The sequence below is a fragment of the Pyrus communis genome, chromosome 6, assembly GCF_041283825.1.
Source record: "Pyrus communis isolate YQ-2024b chromosome 6, ASM4128382v1, whole genome shotgun sequence".
Classification (NCBI taxonomy): Eukaryota; Viridiplantae; Streptophyta; class Magnoliopsida; order Rosales; family Rosaceae; genus Pyrus; species Pyrus communis.
This window is the reverse complement of record NC_142570.1, coordinates 18,273,573-18,287,056: the sequence shown is the minus strand read 5'-3', so window position 1 is coordinate 18,287,056 and position 13,484 is coordinate 18,273,573. Positions and strand designations below refer to the sequence as shown.

Genomic DNA, 13,484 nt, shown 5'->3' with positions numbered 1-13,484 from the left:
TAAGTTAAATAAATTAATGAACTAAAATGTGTATAATAATAAATTTAAAATTTATTGTAATGACATTAAATAAGATATCTATTAAATATTAAAACAAAAATATAATATGAACTTGAATTAAGTACACATTAAGGGACTAAAATCAATATACCATCTAACATCAGGTTTTTTATTAAATTTTAATCTTCTTAAAGGATTAAATTTCAAAAACCCCTTTAAGGAATCGTTTGATAATCTTTTTATTTTTTTTTTTCTAAATTGAAAATTCTTGTGGTAGCTATTTTTTTTAATTTTTGATAAATTACATATTAGTAGACTGCGTTGCTTCCCTAACATTTTTTTGGAAGACTTTATTTGTCTTACAAATTGGAAGATCACATGTTGACATGGTGAAATGTACTCAAAATAAGCAATTGCTCCTTCTGTACCGCAAACCCGAAGTTAGCTAGCTCTATCCTTCTATCGTCTAGATGCGAACTACATCTTTCCCTAACCCGCCACCGAGAGTAAAATTAGAGGATGGACAAGATCAATGTCTTAGTCTTATAGGACGAACCAGAATACAAAAATAACTGAAATAAATAGAGATAAAAGATGACAAGTGATAAAAGAAGGAAAACGATAATAAACCCATGCTCGGTGAAGTACTTATGAAATCAAACACACGCAATATGCACGATTGCACTTCTGCCAATAGTCACGGATGTTTATTGAAGTTTGCACAGGACCATCAGCAATCCAAAGTCTTCAATTTATTTTCACTTGGAATTCTCCATACCTATCTTGTTTTTCACAACTTGCTGCTCCACGTTTAAATATATACATCTACAGTCTCATTCCGTTAGAAATTTCTCAAATAAGCTTATTTGAGAGGTGCTTTGTAGGGCTCACTTCATATCGTATTTCGACAATCCAACTGTTCATCTTTTAGGCCTTTTCTCAAGATCATTTCTACCCAAAATCACCAAAATCCAAAACTATTTGACTAGTGGACTAAATGGTAGTCATATTAATGCTTCTTTAAAAATCGTATTTCACTACAATTAGATGTCTTAATAATTGTGGATTTGTCTAATTTTTTGCAAACATAATTTATAATGATATACTAAAATATAGACCGTTTAAACTGTTGAAAAATGTTACTTAATGAGCATCACAAGATATCTCTCAAATAATTTTACAATGACAATATATATTGTCTTTGTATTGTCAATTCCATGTGCCATAAAAAAAACGAGTCACTGCTTCGTCATCGAACCTGCATATAACCCATTAAAACCCAAGAAGCACAAACCTAGCAAAGCTCATATTATGGGTTCCAAGGTCATTGCCATGTTCTTCATTTTCTTGATTTGCATGGTAATTGCATTGCCACCCATTCAAGCTTGTACACCTTGCACTCAGCCACATCCATGAAAACCACGCCCTCCACATCATCCATCACATCCACCACAACGACCTTGCCACCATCCCAAAAACCCTCCACACCAGCACCCACACCCAAACCCACCAACCACAAAACACCCACCACAATATAAACCCCACCCACCATCCAAGAACCCACCAGTTGTTATATCCCCACCCGGAATTACACCTCCAGTTACTCTGGCTACCCACCTTACACTGGCAGACCTCCTGGTGGTGGCGGCAGAGGAGGAGGCGGTAGTGGTGGTTGCAGCGGAGGTTGCCCTTGGGGCGGAGGAAGTAGCCCAGGTGGGGGAGGAAGTTTTCCAGGTTTAAACCCTCCGCCGGCCACATCACCAGCTACATGTCCAATAGATGCGCTGAAGCTGGGACTTTGTGTGGATGTCCTTGGTGGTTTGGTGCATATTGGGTTGGGGAACCCGGTTGAGAACACTTGCTGTCCAGTGCTTGGAGGGTTGCTTGAGCTTGAAGCAGCCATTAGTCTTTGCACTACTATAAGGCTTAAGGTGGTTAACATCAACATATTCATTCCTCTTGCTGTACAAGCTTTAATTACTTGTGGGAAGACTCCTAGTTTTGTATGCCCTCCTCTAATAAGTTCATTTTGACTTTTATTTTGGTCAAAAGTTCGTTTGTACTTTGTTGTTAACATTTCTAGATAGCTAGGTTAATTTCAATATGTTGGTTTGCTTACTGCGGCTAATATTATGGATAGAAAATTGTTATTAGCACTTCAAAAATCTTATTTGGCATTTCAAATTTTCTATAATTAGAAAGAAAAAAATACACTTGTGCGGAGTATAGAATGAGATTTTTAGAATGCTAATAACAATTGCCTATGAATATTAGTATATTATTGTGTTCATGTGACCTGATAGTATGGTTTCGATATAACTTGTGCTATTAATGACTTACTTTCAAATAGTATCAATGTCACATCTCGGCTCGGCCCAAGGATTGGCCCTGATACCAAATTGTCACATCCCTGCCCAGGCCCCTACCACATCCCGGACTCGACTCCATCGTAGCACAATATTGTCCGTTCTGGGCCCCGACCACGCCCTCACGGCTTTGTTTCTAGGAACTCACACCAGAACTTCCCAGTGGGTCACCCATCCTAGGATTACTATCGCGCAAACTCGATTAACTTCGGAGTTCCTACGGAACCCGAAGCTAATAAGCTCCCAAAAGGCCTCGTGTTAGGTAGAGATGGAAATATACATGTAAGGCTTACAGGATCTACTCCCCTCGGTGATGTGGGATGTTGCAATCCACCCCTCTTTAGGGGCCCGAAGTCCTCGTCGGCACACTTCCGACCAAGGATTAACTCTGATACCAAATTGTCACATCCTGGCCTGGGCCCCCACCACATCTTGGGCTCAACACCGCCGTAGCACAATATTGTCCACTTTGGGCCCCGACCATGCCCACACGGTTTTGTTTCTGGGAACTCACATAAGAACTTCCTAGTGGGTCACCCATCCTAGGATTGCTCTCGCGCGAACTCGCTTAACTTTGGAGTTCCTACGGAACCCGAAGCCAGTGAGCTCCCAAAAGGCCTCGTGTTAAATATATATATAAGGCTTACAGGATCCATTTCCTTGGATGATGCAAGATGTTACAATACCAGAAAATTAAAAAAAATAATAGTACCGAATTAACATTGAGAACCTCGCAAATTAGATGACCTAATCCAATTTTATCACTATAGGTGGTTATTGCTTAATAGAGTGTAGTGATATAAATTATTATTTTTACTTAGTTATCCTTAATTAAAGATGTATGGTTACATAGAATTACATTAGTGTGGAGCATGTCAATTTCCAAGATGTAAAATTGGAAAAAGAAAGACATCTAATCTCTAAAATATTTTGCTTCATCTTAAATTTTTATTTGTAACAAATCTTGCATATTTTTGGACTCATTGACAATTATTATTATGTGGGGTCAAGTTTCTTAAGACATGACCTAAAAAAATAATAATTTATTATAATCTGTAGTTTATTCTTATTATAAATCGGCCCAAGTTGGGACTAGAATTTTTATGACGTGGAGATTAGTCCTTTATAGAGAATCATTATAGATATGCTTTATGCCTCGTTTACGTAACCGTAATTAAATTTGGAGTAATTAGATTGAGGAGAAATTGAAATTGGGTGAAATCCAAATCTGATTCATGTAGAAATTGTTTACTAAAGCTTTTAAAAATCCAAGAAGGATATAACCTGTTCAATAATTCACATGAATTGGAATAAAATTAATGTGATTACTAAAATGCTCCTATTCTACTAATCTATTTTATATGCTATAAATTTTTATTTTAACTTCTTTATATATATATATATATATATATATATATATATATATATATATTTTGTTTTTTGGCTAAGTGAACAAAATTTTGGGATCATCTTGGAATTTTAGAAATAAGTGAGGGTATAAGATGGAGCAAAAAACCACTATGATTCCCCCAATAAACCAGAATTCAATTCCCACCAAATTATAGGGAATCCAATTCCTCTAAATTTTAGAATTGAATTCCAAAATTTGCATGGGTCTCACCATATTTTTGATTCTCCAATATTGATAAACATCGAAGTATTCCGTAATTAGAATTCAGTTACAATTTTTTTGGGTCCATTAGATTTTACCCCTTACAATTCACAATCCTTAGACTAAAACCCATGTATCTATAAACATCTAATATAAACCCAAATTTAAAATGTATAGCCATAATGAAAAACAATTGACCTAGCAATACAATAGTATTACACTTATGCCCTCATCCTTAGCATGCGTTTCATAATATAAACTTAGGCATTTCATAATACAACCCTAGGCGTTTCAGAATATCATCCCATGACCGTTTCAAATCCATCCGTTTTGCAGAAAGCCATCCATAACAACATCATTGATTTTCCACGTTTATGGGGAGAGATTGACAATCAGAAAATCCAACCGTTTTTGGGATTTGAATCACACCATTCAACTTCAATGGAGATACTTTCAAACAACATGGTGTATAGTGGGTCTTCAATGAATCCGATCATAATCTGTGCATTTAAACAGGTGATTATGATACACTTTTACCTATTTATTTTATGAAAATCTTATGTATTTCATAGTATTTAATTTCGTTTGTTTCATAGGTAAACTAGTGTCAACGTTTGTTATACGAGACCGCCAAATCATATTAGTTTATATATATTTGGAATATGATGCAGTCATTCCATTCGGTGAAGTTTATATTTACCTTTCAACTATGCAATCGTGCAGCCCATATGGTGGCGGCGTACACTCGTAAGCATGGAGGGAGCTATGGTTGGGATGAATTAGGACCTAAATTTTTGTTTAATGTTCTAGTAGAAGATGCAAAAGTTTCCATTCATATTTGATTATTAATACAATGCTATCCTTTGACACAAAAAAAAATTAAAAAATTAAAAAAAGTCCTACATTTATATCAAAACACTCCTGCTATGGAGGTTGGTAATGGTAAATAAAATATTTAAAGATTATATTCAAAAAAAAAAAATTATTACATTCCAAAAAAAAAAAAAAATAACACTATTACATTCCAACATGGTCACGTAGGTAAATTATAAGCTTGATCAAATCCTACATTTATGTCAAAACACTCCTTATATGGAGGTTGGAGGTTTGTTTCCAACATGATATATTAGGAGTGGTTAATATATCCAATAACTGCTGATCCATATATCCCTTATTTGGCGTCAATTTGAAGGCAATATAATTGGAAAAGGATTGGCAGAAATTAATGCGTAGGCAAAATAAATAATTTCAATACATACGGGAAAAACCCATATTAGATTCAGTATTTTCATCCTTATGTCTTGAATACTTCGGACCACCTCTTTTTTTTTTTTTTTTTTTTTTTTCTTTCCTTCTATGTTACGGACTGCACAATGTACCTACCGAATTACACTCCTGGTGTAGATGCAAATTATTTGTATTTACCAAACATATGTAATAATGTATGGATATTAATCGACCAATAATAAAAGTAACATGAACTTTGATGCATAACACTAAAAAATTATTATGCGCACTCATACTAAAACTTGATTAACATATGTAACAAAAATGGAAAAATAATTTGCCTACAAGTTGAACAAATGTTTCTTGATTCAAAATATATGATATGGGTGTAGCATAATTTATTTTGCCTACAAATTATTTATTTTGCCAATCCTTTTCCAATAATATTGCCTTCAAATTGATGCTGAATTATTTATTTTGCCTACTCATAATATTTCATGTTGGAAACTAAGATAATAATTGGAATACAATTTATTTACCGGTGCCAACCTCCATATAAGGAGTGTTTTGACATATACGTAAGAGTTGTATCAAATCTGTAATTTACCTATAAGTCCATCATTCACATCCATGTATTATTATATTTGGATTTCCTTTTGGTCGAAAAATGTATTGTTATATATGTTTGGTATATATACAAATAATTTGCATCCTTGTTAAAACGGATATCACCAGCACTTCATATTGGGTAGGTAAATTGTTGTGCACGTAAAAAAAAAAAGGAAAAGTCCGAATTAGTCAAGCGTAAGGGAAGAAAAAACTGCATCTAATCCTAGTTATGACAATTCAAACCCGTTTTGGTAGATATGACCCTATATGTGTAAACAAACTTCTTGATAACATTGATGACATGGAAAAACAACGAAGAGCTAATCCTGGTGGCTATCAATCGAGATGCCGGAGGCATTCTTTATTGAACATAAAACAAACAAGAAAATCGAATACAAAAACGAAAAAAACACAAACAGTGAAAAGCCCCGAGCAAGTTTATATCATATTTCGGCAGTGCAAGTCTTTCTGTTGTGGTGACCCAGGGTTCCACACCTAGAACATGCAAGCCTTGTCCGCTCCCCCGATGATTTGATTCGCTTCACCCTTCGTCTTCCGGGAGGTTCCTTTGTCAATGGTGGATTAATCAGCATTTCTTCATTTTCCTCCTGTGCATACCTATCGATATCTGGAATCGGAACAATTGGTATATCATAGCAACTCTTAAAAAAATGGACCATGAAATAGTCTTCCACGTACTCATATGGATTCCCCTCCGACTTAAGTATAGCAGCAAGTGCATGGGCACAGGGAAACCCTTTGATTTGCCACATTCTACAGCTACACGTGCGAGATTGGAGATCAACCATTACAGAGTCCTCACCGTGCACCTCAAACAAAAACTCACTTGAACGACCAACATCCCAATGGCGCCCGCATTCCAGCAAATCTTGCATAATGGTCTCCATTTCTGGGCAAAGGGAAGTTTTCCAACCCTCAGCTACACGCCTCCTTTGTGCATTCATCTCCATGATTTTGGCCCTAATTCCATCAAGCATCTGGTACATCGGCAAAAACGTTGATCGACAATCCATGCATTGAAGGATTCAGCTACGTTTGAACACATTTCGCTATACCTTGGGCCTGGAAAATGAGCGGCTGCCCAATTTTCTTTTGGAAGCGTTTTCAAGAAGTCCCTCATTACAGCACCACCTTCCTCCATTAACGCCCTGAGATGCATTTCAAATGCATCCTCGGTAAGAGCATATGCACATTTCCCAAAAAGCTGAATGATCCAGTCGCGATACGACTTACCCAGGGAGGATGGGTACTTAAGAAGTATGTTTTGCTTCAAGTGGTGGTAACAAAATGCATGCGGTGATTGTGGAAATACTGATGCCACTGCATTGATCAACCCCTTTTGTCGATCAGATATGAATGTAATGGTTCTTCCTTGAGGAGTGACGATTTTTGACAAGTTTTGGAGGAAGCAAGACCAGTTCTCTTCATTTTCAGAATTAACAACCGCAAAGGCTAAAGGATATATACCTGTTTCATATAAGACAGTATGTTATAAATATAGTAGTATTGTGAACTGGAAAACCTGATAACAGTTTGTTAAAATATAGGCAGAAAAAATAAATTGACACCAATAAAATTTATACATAGCAGTGGATCTTCCAATAAAATGACCTAGTTTATATACTGATGAACATATACAGTGTGTAACACACACATAATTTATAGGGACTATATGTTCTCCATATATATGTAAGACGATTGAACAAATGTGTTAAGAAAATAAAATAAAAAATAAATATATCATATTTGGATATAAGTACCTTGGTTTCCATTTTTCCCATAGCGGCAAGCAAGTGACCCTTGTATTTGTTCTTGATTCCATCAAGAAATAACATAGGCCTGGAATTAATATAAGGGTAGGTAAATTAAGAGTTGCCACATATGCAATTCATGTAAAATAAGAAATGATGTAAAAAAAATACGAAGAATCATAATTTACCTACAAAACGCAAATCCCTCTATGCAACCATGGAAAGATACGAATATCTTTCTAAATCGGGAAGATTCCGCATCGCACTCCAACACACAATGTGAGCTAGGATTTGAACTTTCAATTGCTCTGACGTACCAAGCCAAGTGATTGTATGACAATGATTCGTCACCATGCATCATTTTTTTGGCTGATTCCTTCTCGTACCACGCATTATAGTACGAAACATCCAATCCATAATATTTCTTAAAATCCTTTACGATCTCAGTCGGCTTCAACATTGGCTTGGAAGAAGCTTGCTCCATGAGAACGGATGAGACCACTTTGGATGACATCATGCCACCCTTTCGTTCACGAATCAATCTGCTGCAAGTGTGTGTGTTGTTCAATGTACGAATATAAATAATAAAAAAACCATTGACGTGGCACAAAGTGGATTGCGCCCACCACATACAACCTTCAAATAGTTTTTTAGAACACTCGGCTATCACTCTCTCCTTTATATTTTTTAAAAAAGCTATGCTAAACCACTTCTCGATGGAATACTTACAAAGTTTGTCTCTAAATTCAGAGACCCCGCCAGTAAACCTTTGCCCAACCCGATTAATAGGTTTTCCAAGGGTGAGATAGATAAGTTTGTGGCAGTGGTGCATCATATTTTCCAATGAAATCATTGGTATTACTAGGTGTAGCACCATCCCAAACGTTAAAGGAAAATCCATTCCCATTAACACCACTATTACCTTCACATGGTGATTGACACTCGTTAACAATAATAGTCACTGAATTTTGCTTGTCATTATAACATGACAAATGTAACACACGCACATCTAAATCAGATTATAACAAGCAGGGAGGATGGTCAGGGACAACATAAGTCATTTGGAATTCCCCAACTATGAGCTCATCAAACCGCAAACACACTTAAGAGCACAATCCCATGAAAGAGGTGTCATCATATATTGGAATCGCCGTTATTGTGTTTTTGAAAACACACCTTGCAATGATAGCACCCTCCATTTTACTCTTAATGGTAAAACAACAATGAAATATATGCCAGTTGGTGAAATATATGGTAGGTTAATTAACAAACAATATAAAGAAAACAAAATGAACATAGATAAAAACAAAGGACACAACTACCTTGTTTCTTTTTTCTGCCCAATCCGTATCACTAATACAAAAATCAATTTGTGCGACGTAGGTCTTTCGTCGCACAAAGTCAATAAACATCGCGCAAAACTTAGCTCAATGCACCTTCGTTGCGCACTAACCGTCGCAGCAAGGCAGTGGCAGAAGGGTTTGCGCGACGATGAAGAAACATGCGTCGTGCAAAGTGGCTTTGCGCGATGCATGTCCTTACGTCGCCTAAAGTGACTTAGGAGCCTTTGCGAAACATAGGTAGAATCTTCCGTCGCGCGAACCCCTTTTTATTGTTTTGGTGAAAAATATTATTTTTAAATTTTTTAATAAATATTGTAATTAAATTCCAAACAATAATTAATTAACCAAGGAAAAGTATTTAATTATAAAATATATGAAAATGTACATACAATGTTACAGCATGTACCGAATCATTTGTACCGTTAGTGTGAAAGGACGATTTTGCCCCTGGACGTTAATCAGCGTTGTAGGCTGTTTGGTTTGTTTTGTTTTTGGTTGGTGGGCTGCCATCTGGACCACACACTCTCACACACCCATCCTTTTTCCCCGTGACTCTCTTTCTTTCCTTTCTCTCGGATTTCTTCCATTTTCTTCCTCATCGTATGGACAACTTCCATCCAACCATTTCTGGCACGGATTGTGTTTGTTGTTGGTGTTTTTGGACTCCTTTCAAGCTCAGGAGTCGATTGGTGGTGTTCGTTGGACGTGAAACCTTCGAAAACCCGAGAACCATGGAACCACAGTTTGGTGCACTGTTCATGCACACGTGATCGTGAGGTTTTTAGAAGTTTTTTACGTTCTAGGAAGCTTTACGACGTCTTCATGCTGCTTGGGGAGTAATTTTGAAGTGTTTTGGATGTCCGAGCAAGCCCGAGTGAGAGGCCGGTGGAGAGTTGCCAGCCCGAGAGCCTGGAGTGGGTTTGATGCAAGGCTGACGTCGCCTTGACGTTAGCCACGTTTTTTCTTTTGTTTTGCGTTGGCGTCCATTGGATCTTAACCCACAAACTTGCCGAAGTTTGCTCCGAGGTCGTGACCAAAAACTGGGTAAGGCTTCAGAGAAATTGCAGAGGGTTAAACCTCTGGTTTCAAACTGGAAAAACACCACAAATCTTGTCCCAAACAACATTAAGACATAATGAAACATGATTTTCATAGAAAACCTCACCTGGGTTCGGGTTTCAGATCTTGAAGCTCTCGGCTTCAATGGTGGTTTACACCGTGATGGTCCGATGATGCATGCAATAGTATAGCAAGGATCTTTTAGTCCCAGAGATTAAGGTTTCATGGTTTTCGAGTTTGATTTGTTTAATTTTTGAAGAGGAAAGTTGGTGAGAGCTCTCAGTGCTCTAGAGAGAGTGAGAGTGTAGAGAGAAAGAAAGAGAGAGAGAGAGAGAGAGAGAGAGAGAGAGAGAGGAACTTCAGAGAAAAATGGAGAGAAGTGAGAAAGATAAGTGGAAAGAGAGGGAGTGACGTGAGGGAGTGGAGAGTGCATGGGAAATTCCAAGCAATAGCAAAAAATATTATTGTTTTATTTGTCTGTTGCCAGGACTATTCAAGTGTAAGGGTGGAGATGCAAAAGGCAATTTCTGTTCATAAAGGGTAATTACTATTCATTAGGTGAATTAAATAGTGGATAGCCTGGGGGGGCTTTTCCCACGGTGGAACTGCTCTAAGAGCACGCCCATTCCAAAGCCAATTGCTTATTTAATTGCTTATTCATTGTAAGACTATATGCTGCCCCATCACTCTCAACTTTTTGTTTTCTTATAAGTAGTAAAATGTCAGTACATGCTTGCATTTAAAAAGGGTTAGTAACAGGAAGGGTAATTTCTGTTATGTTGCAATTTAAGAACCATGCATAGTTAACATAGTAGAATAGTACACTTGCAACCTAAGAAGAGAATCATAAGAGGCAACAAACTTCAAAGTATTCACTCCTAACATATCTTTGAAAGAAAAGATGGGAAACAACGACCATCATATCTTTATGTTTTTAGTACAGTCTGGAAAGAAATAAATGGGGTATTGATACTAAAAAAAAAAAAACAGCTGGCATCAAAGAAGATGACATACCTTACATTTAGTACATGCTTTCTTCCAGCATGTGTAAGCACATAAAACTTACATCACCAAGAGACATATTTGCACTTTTCCCAGCAGTTGAAGATGTTCTATCTGTACTAGATTTTCCATGAACCTCATGAGATCTGGTAATACTAACTCCCTTATTTTCATTTGTTGTAGGAATTGAAGATACCTTGGTAGGAAGGGGATGAATGGGAGCGAAAGAGGTCTCAGAGTAGTGCCCTATAAGTGTTAAAATTAAACAAAGTTACTATGCATACCCTGAAAGATCTTGCTCATGGTGAAGAAACACACAAACATGAAGAATCAAAACAAAATGAAGGAAATACATTTCACTCAGATGGCCTCGATCCTTGGCTAATGGAGACATAACCTACAAAGGATATATAGCATAAAGGAAACACAACTACTTTCTAACAGTATTAAGAGTAACAACAAATAGTTGAACCAACATTTTCTGTTTTTCTCTTATTCAAAAAATATAGTTTACTTCAACTGAGGTTATTATTAGAGAGCCAGCTTCAACAACGTAAGGAGAAAAACAGACTAGAGAGACTTTTACTAGCACTATAGCTTACAATAACATAGGGCAGCGCCATAAGAAGTCAAAAGCCTTCAAACTACAACATTAATTCCATATCTCAAACTATGATATCGAGCCGAGATGGAAATTTTAGTTTCAAAAGTTGAATCTTTAGATTCTTCATGGTAATTTCACTAGTGATTAAAAGACTAACCTACACTCTATCCTAAATGTGGAATATTTTCACAGATTTTTGAAATTTCAGCATCAAAATAATGCAATTATCAATGCAACTAAGAGTAAAACAAATAGAAAGCTAACATAAAACATAAAACTTACTGCTATCATAAAACAACGATTTGTTGGGAATATTAGTGTGAGTAGATGCGAAGCGGTGTTAAACCTTTAGCCTTCTGCTTTTTCCCTTATAAGTTTATATTAATCCTCATCCAAACTACAATAATAAATATCGCTATCCTCACTACTATCATTTCCAGATTCTCATTCGTCCTCATCTTCGTTTGCTTCTTTCGGTGCATTGTATTGAGGCAGACCACCAAGGTAAATTGATATTTCAAATTTAGGAACTCCAGGTATGTCAAACAGTTCCTGGACAATATTAGTATCCCAGAGTGTTTCTTCACCAATTTCTATCGAAGATGATTAACTATTGGTCAGTGACGTTGTCATCGTTGTCATCATGATATAGTTCCAGAATATCATATAACCCTCTTAGATCAATCTTTTGAACAACTTTCCAACCGTTGCTGGCTTTAGGGCCGTCTAGATAGAATATTTGTTTCGCCATAGTTGCCAAAATGTATGGGCCTTCATCGTACCAATGTCTGGTAGTGTTTGCTGATAGTAAACCATGGTCTCGCTTAACAGTTGTTCGGTTATGTAGGTTTGTATCAAACCAAAGACACTTAAATAGTATCACTTGACACCTATCTTTGTAAAGCAATTGTACTACACTAGTTAGTTTGCCATAAAAATCAATGTCTTCACTATTGCCCGCATCCGGGACATGAACACCACTATTTTGAGTAGACGACTTGTCATCACATGTTGGCCCCAAGAACTTGATCCTGTTGACATGACAACCTGAGAACAATTCAACGTGAAGCGGTCCTCTCGCCAAGTTATATAATTCTTCATCATAAAAGGGTGAATTCAATTCCTTCAATTTGTTCATCTAATATAACATATACAAAAAGTTAACCTATTAGTGTAACCAAATTTAAAGACGGGCATGAACAAGTTGGAAGATATACTCTATTCAAATCACATACAACTTACATGTGCGTGAAACCATGAAGGAAACAAGTCACGGTGCTTCTTGGCATATAAATGTGAAGGATGTTCCCGCTTCATCAACTTTTCATGCTCTTCAAGGTATGGCAAAGCCTCGTCACAATTGTTGAATATGAACCAATGCGCTACCTCTATGTCATTTTTGGTAAACGATTTGCCTTTTACAAGATCGTTGAATGGTTGCGCAATTTAGGCAAAAACAAACAATTTCTCTTTTTTGATACCACAGTCATTATTGCGTTGAGGACGATTGAAATTTGTCTCAACATCTTGAAGATACAGTGCACAAAAATTAAGTGACTCATATGCGACCTATGCTTGCATAAGTGATCCTTTGGGCTTTGCCTTGTTTTGGACACACTTTTTCAACTCACCAAGATATCTGCACAAATAAAAGCTATGCTACAAATTATTCAAAGTGTTCGTTGATCATGAATCCGTTATATATATATATATATACACACACACACACACACACGCTTAATTAAGTACCTTTCTATTGGATACATCCATCGACAGTTCATTGGTCTGGCAAGCAATGCCTTATTTGGCAAGTGAATCATCACGTGAATCATACTTGTAAAGAAAGCTGGGGGAAATATCTGTTTGAACTTGCATAAGATTTTCACAATG

At 36.7% G+C, this 13,484-nt stretch overlaps 1 protein-coding gene and 1 pseudogene across 1 annotated transcript; one reads left to right on the top strand and one right to left on the bottom strand.

Moving 5' to 3' along the window:
• The first annotated feature begins 1,311 nt into the window (after nt 1-1,311).
• On the top strand, nt 1,312-2,033 carry LOC148696378 (uncharacterized; annotated as a pseudogene).
• Nucleotides 2,034-6,257: 4,224 nt separating this feature from the next.
• On the bottom strand, nt 6,258-8,070 carry LOC137709974 (uncharacterized). Its single transcript, XM_088695199.1, has 5 exons — nt 7,904-8,070; nt 7,596-7,674; nt 7,419-7,446; nt 6,959-7,302; nt 6,258-6,812 (listed from the first exon to the last, which is right to left on the bottom strand). The coding sequence occupies exons 1-5, from the start codon at nt 8,068-8,070 to the stop codon at nt 6,258-6,260; spliced, it is 1,173 nt and encodes a 390-aa protein (XP_088551325.1).
• Between the last annotated feature and the right edge of the window lie 5,414 nt (nt 8,071-13,484).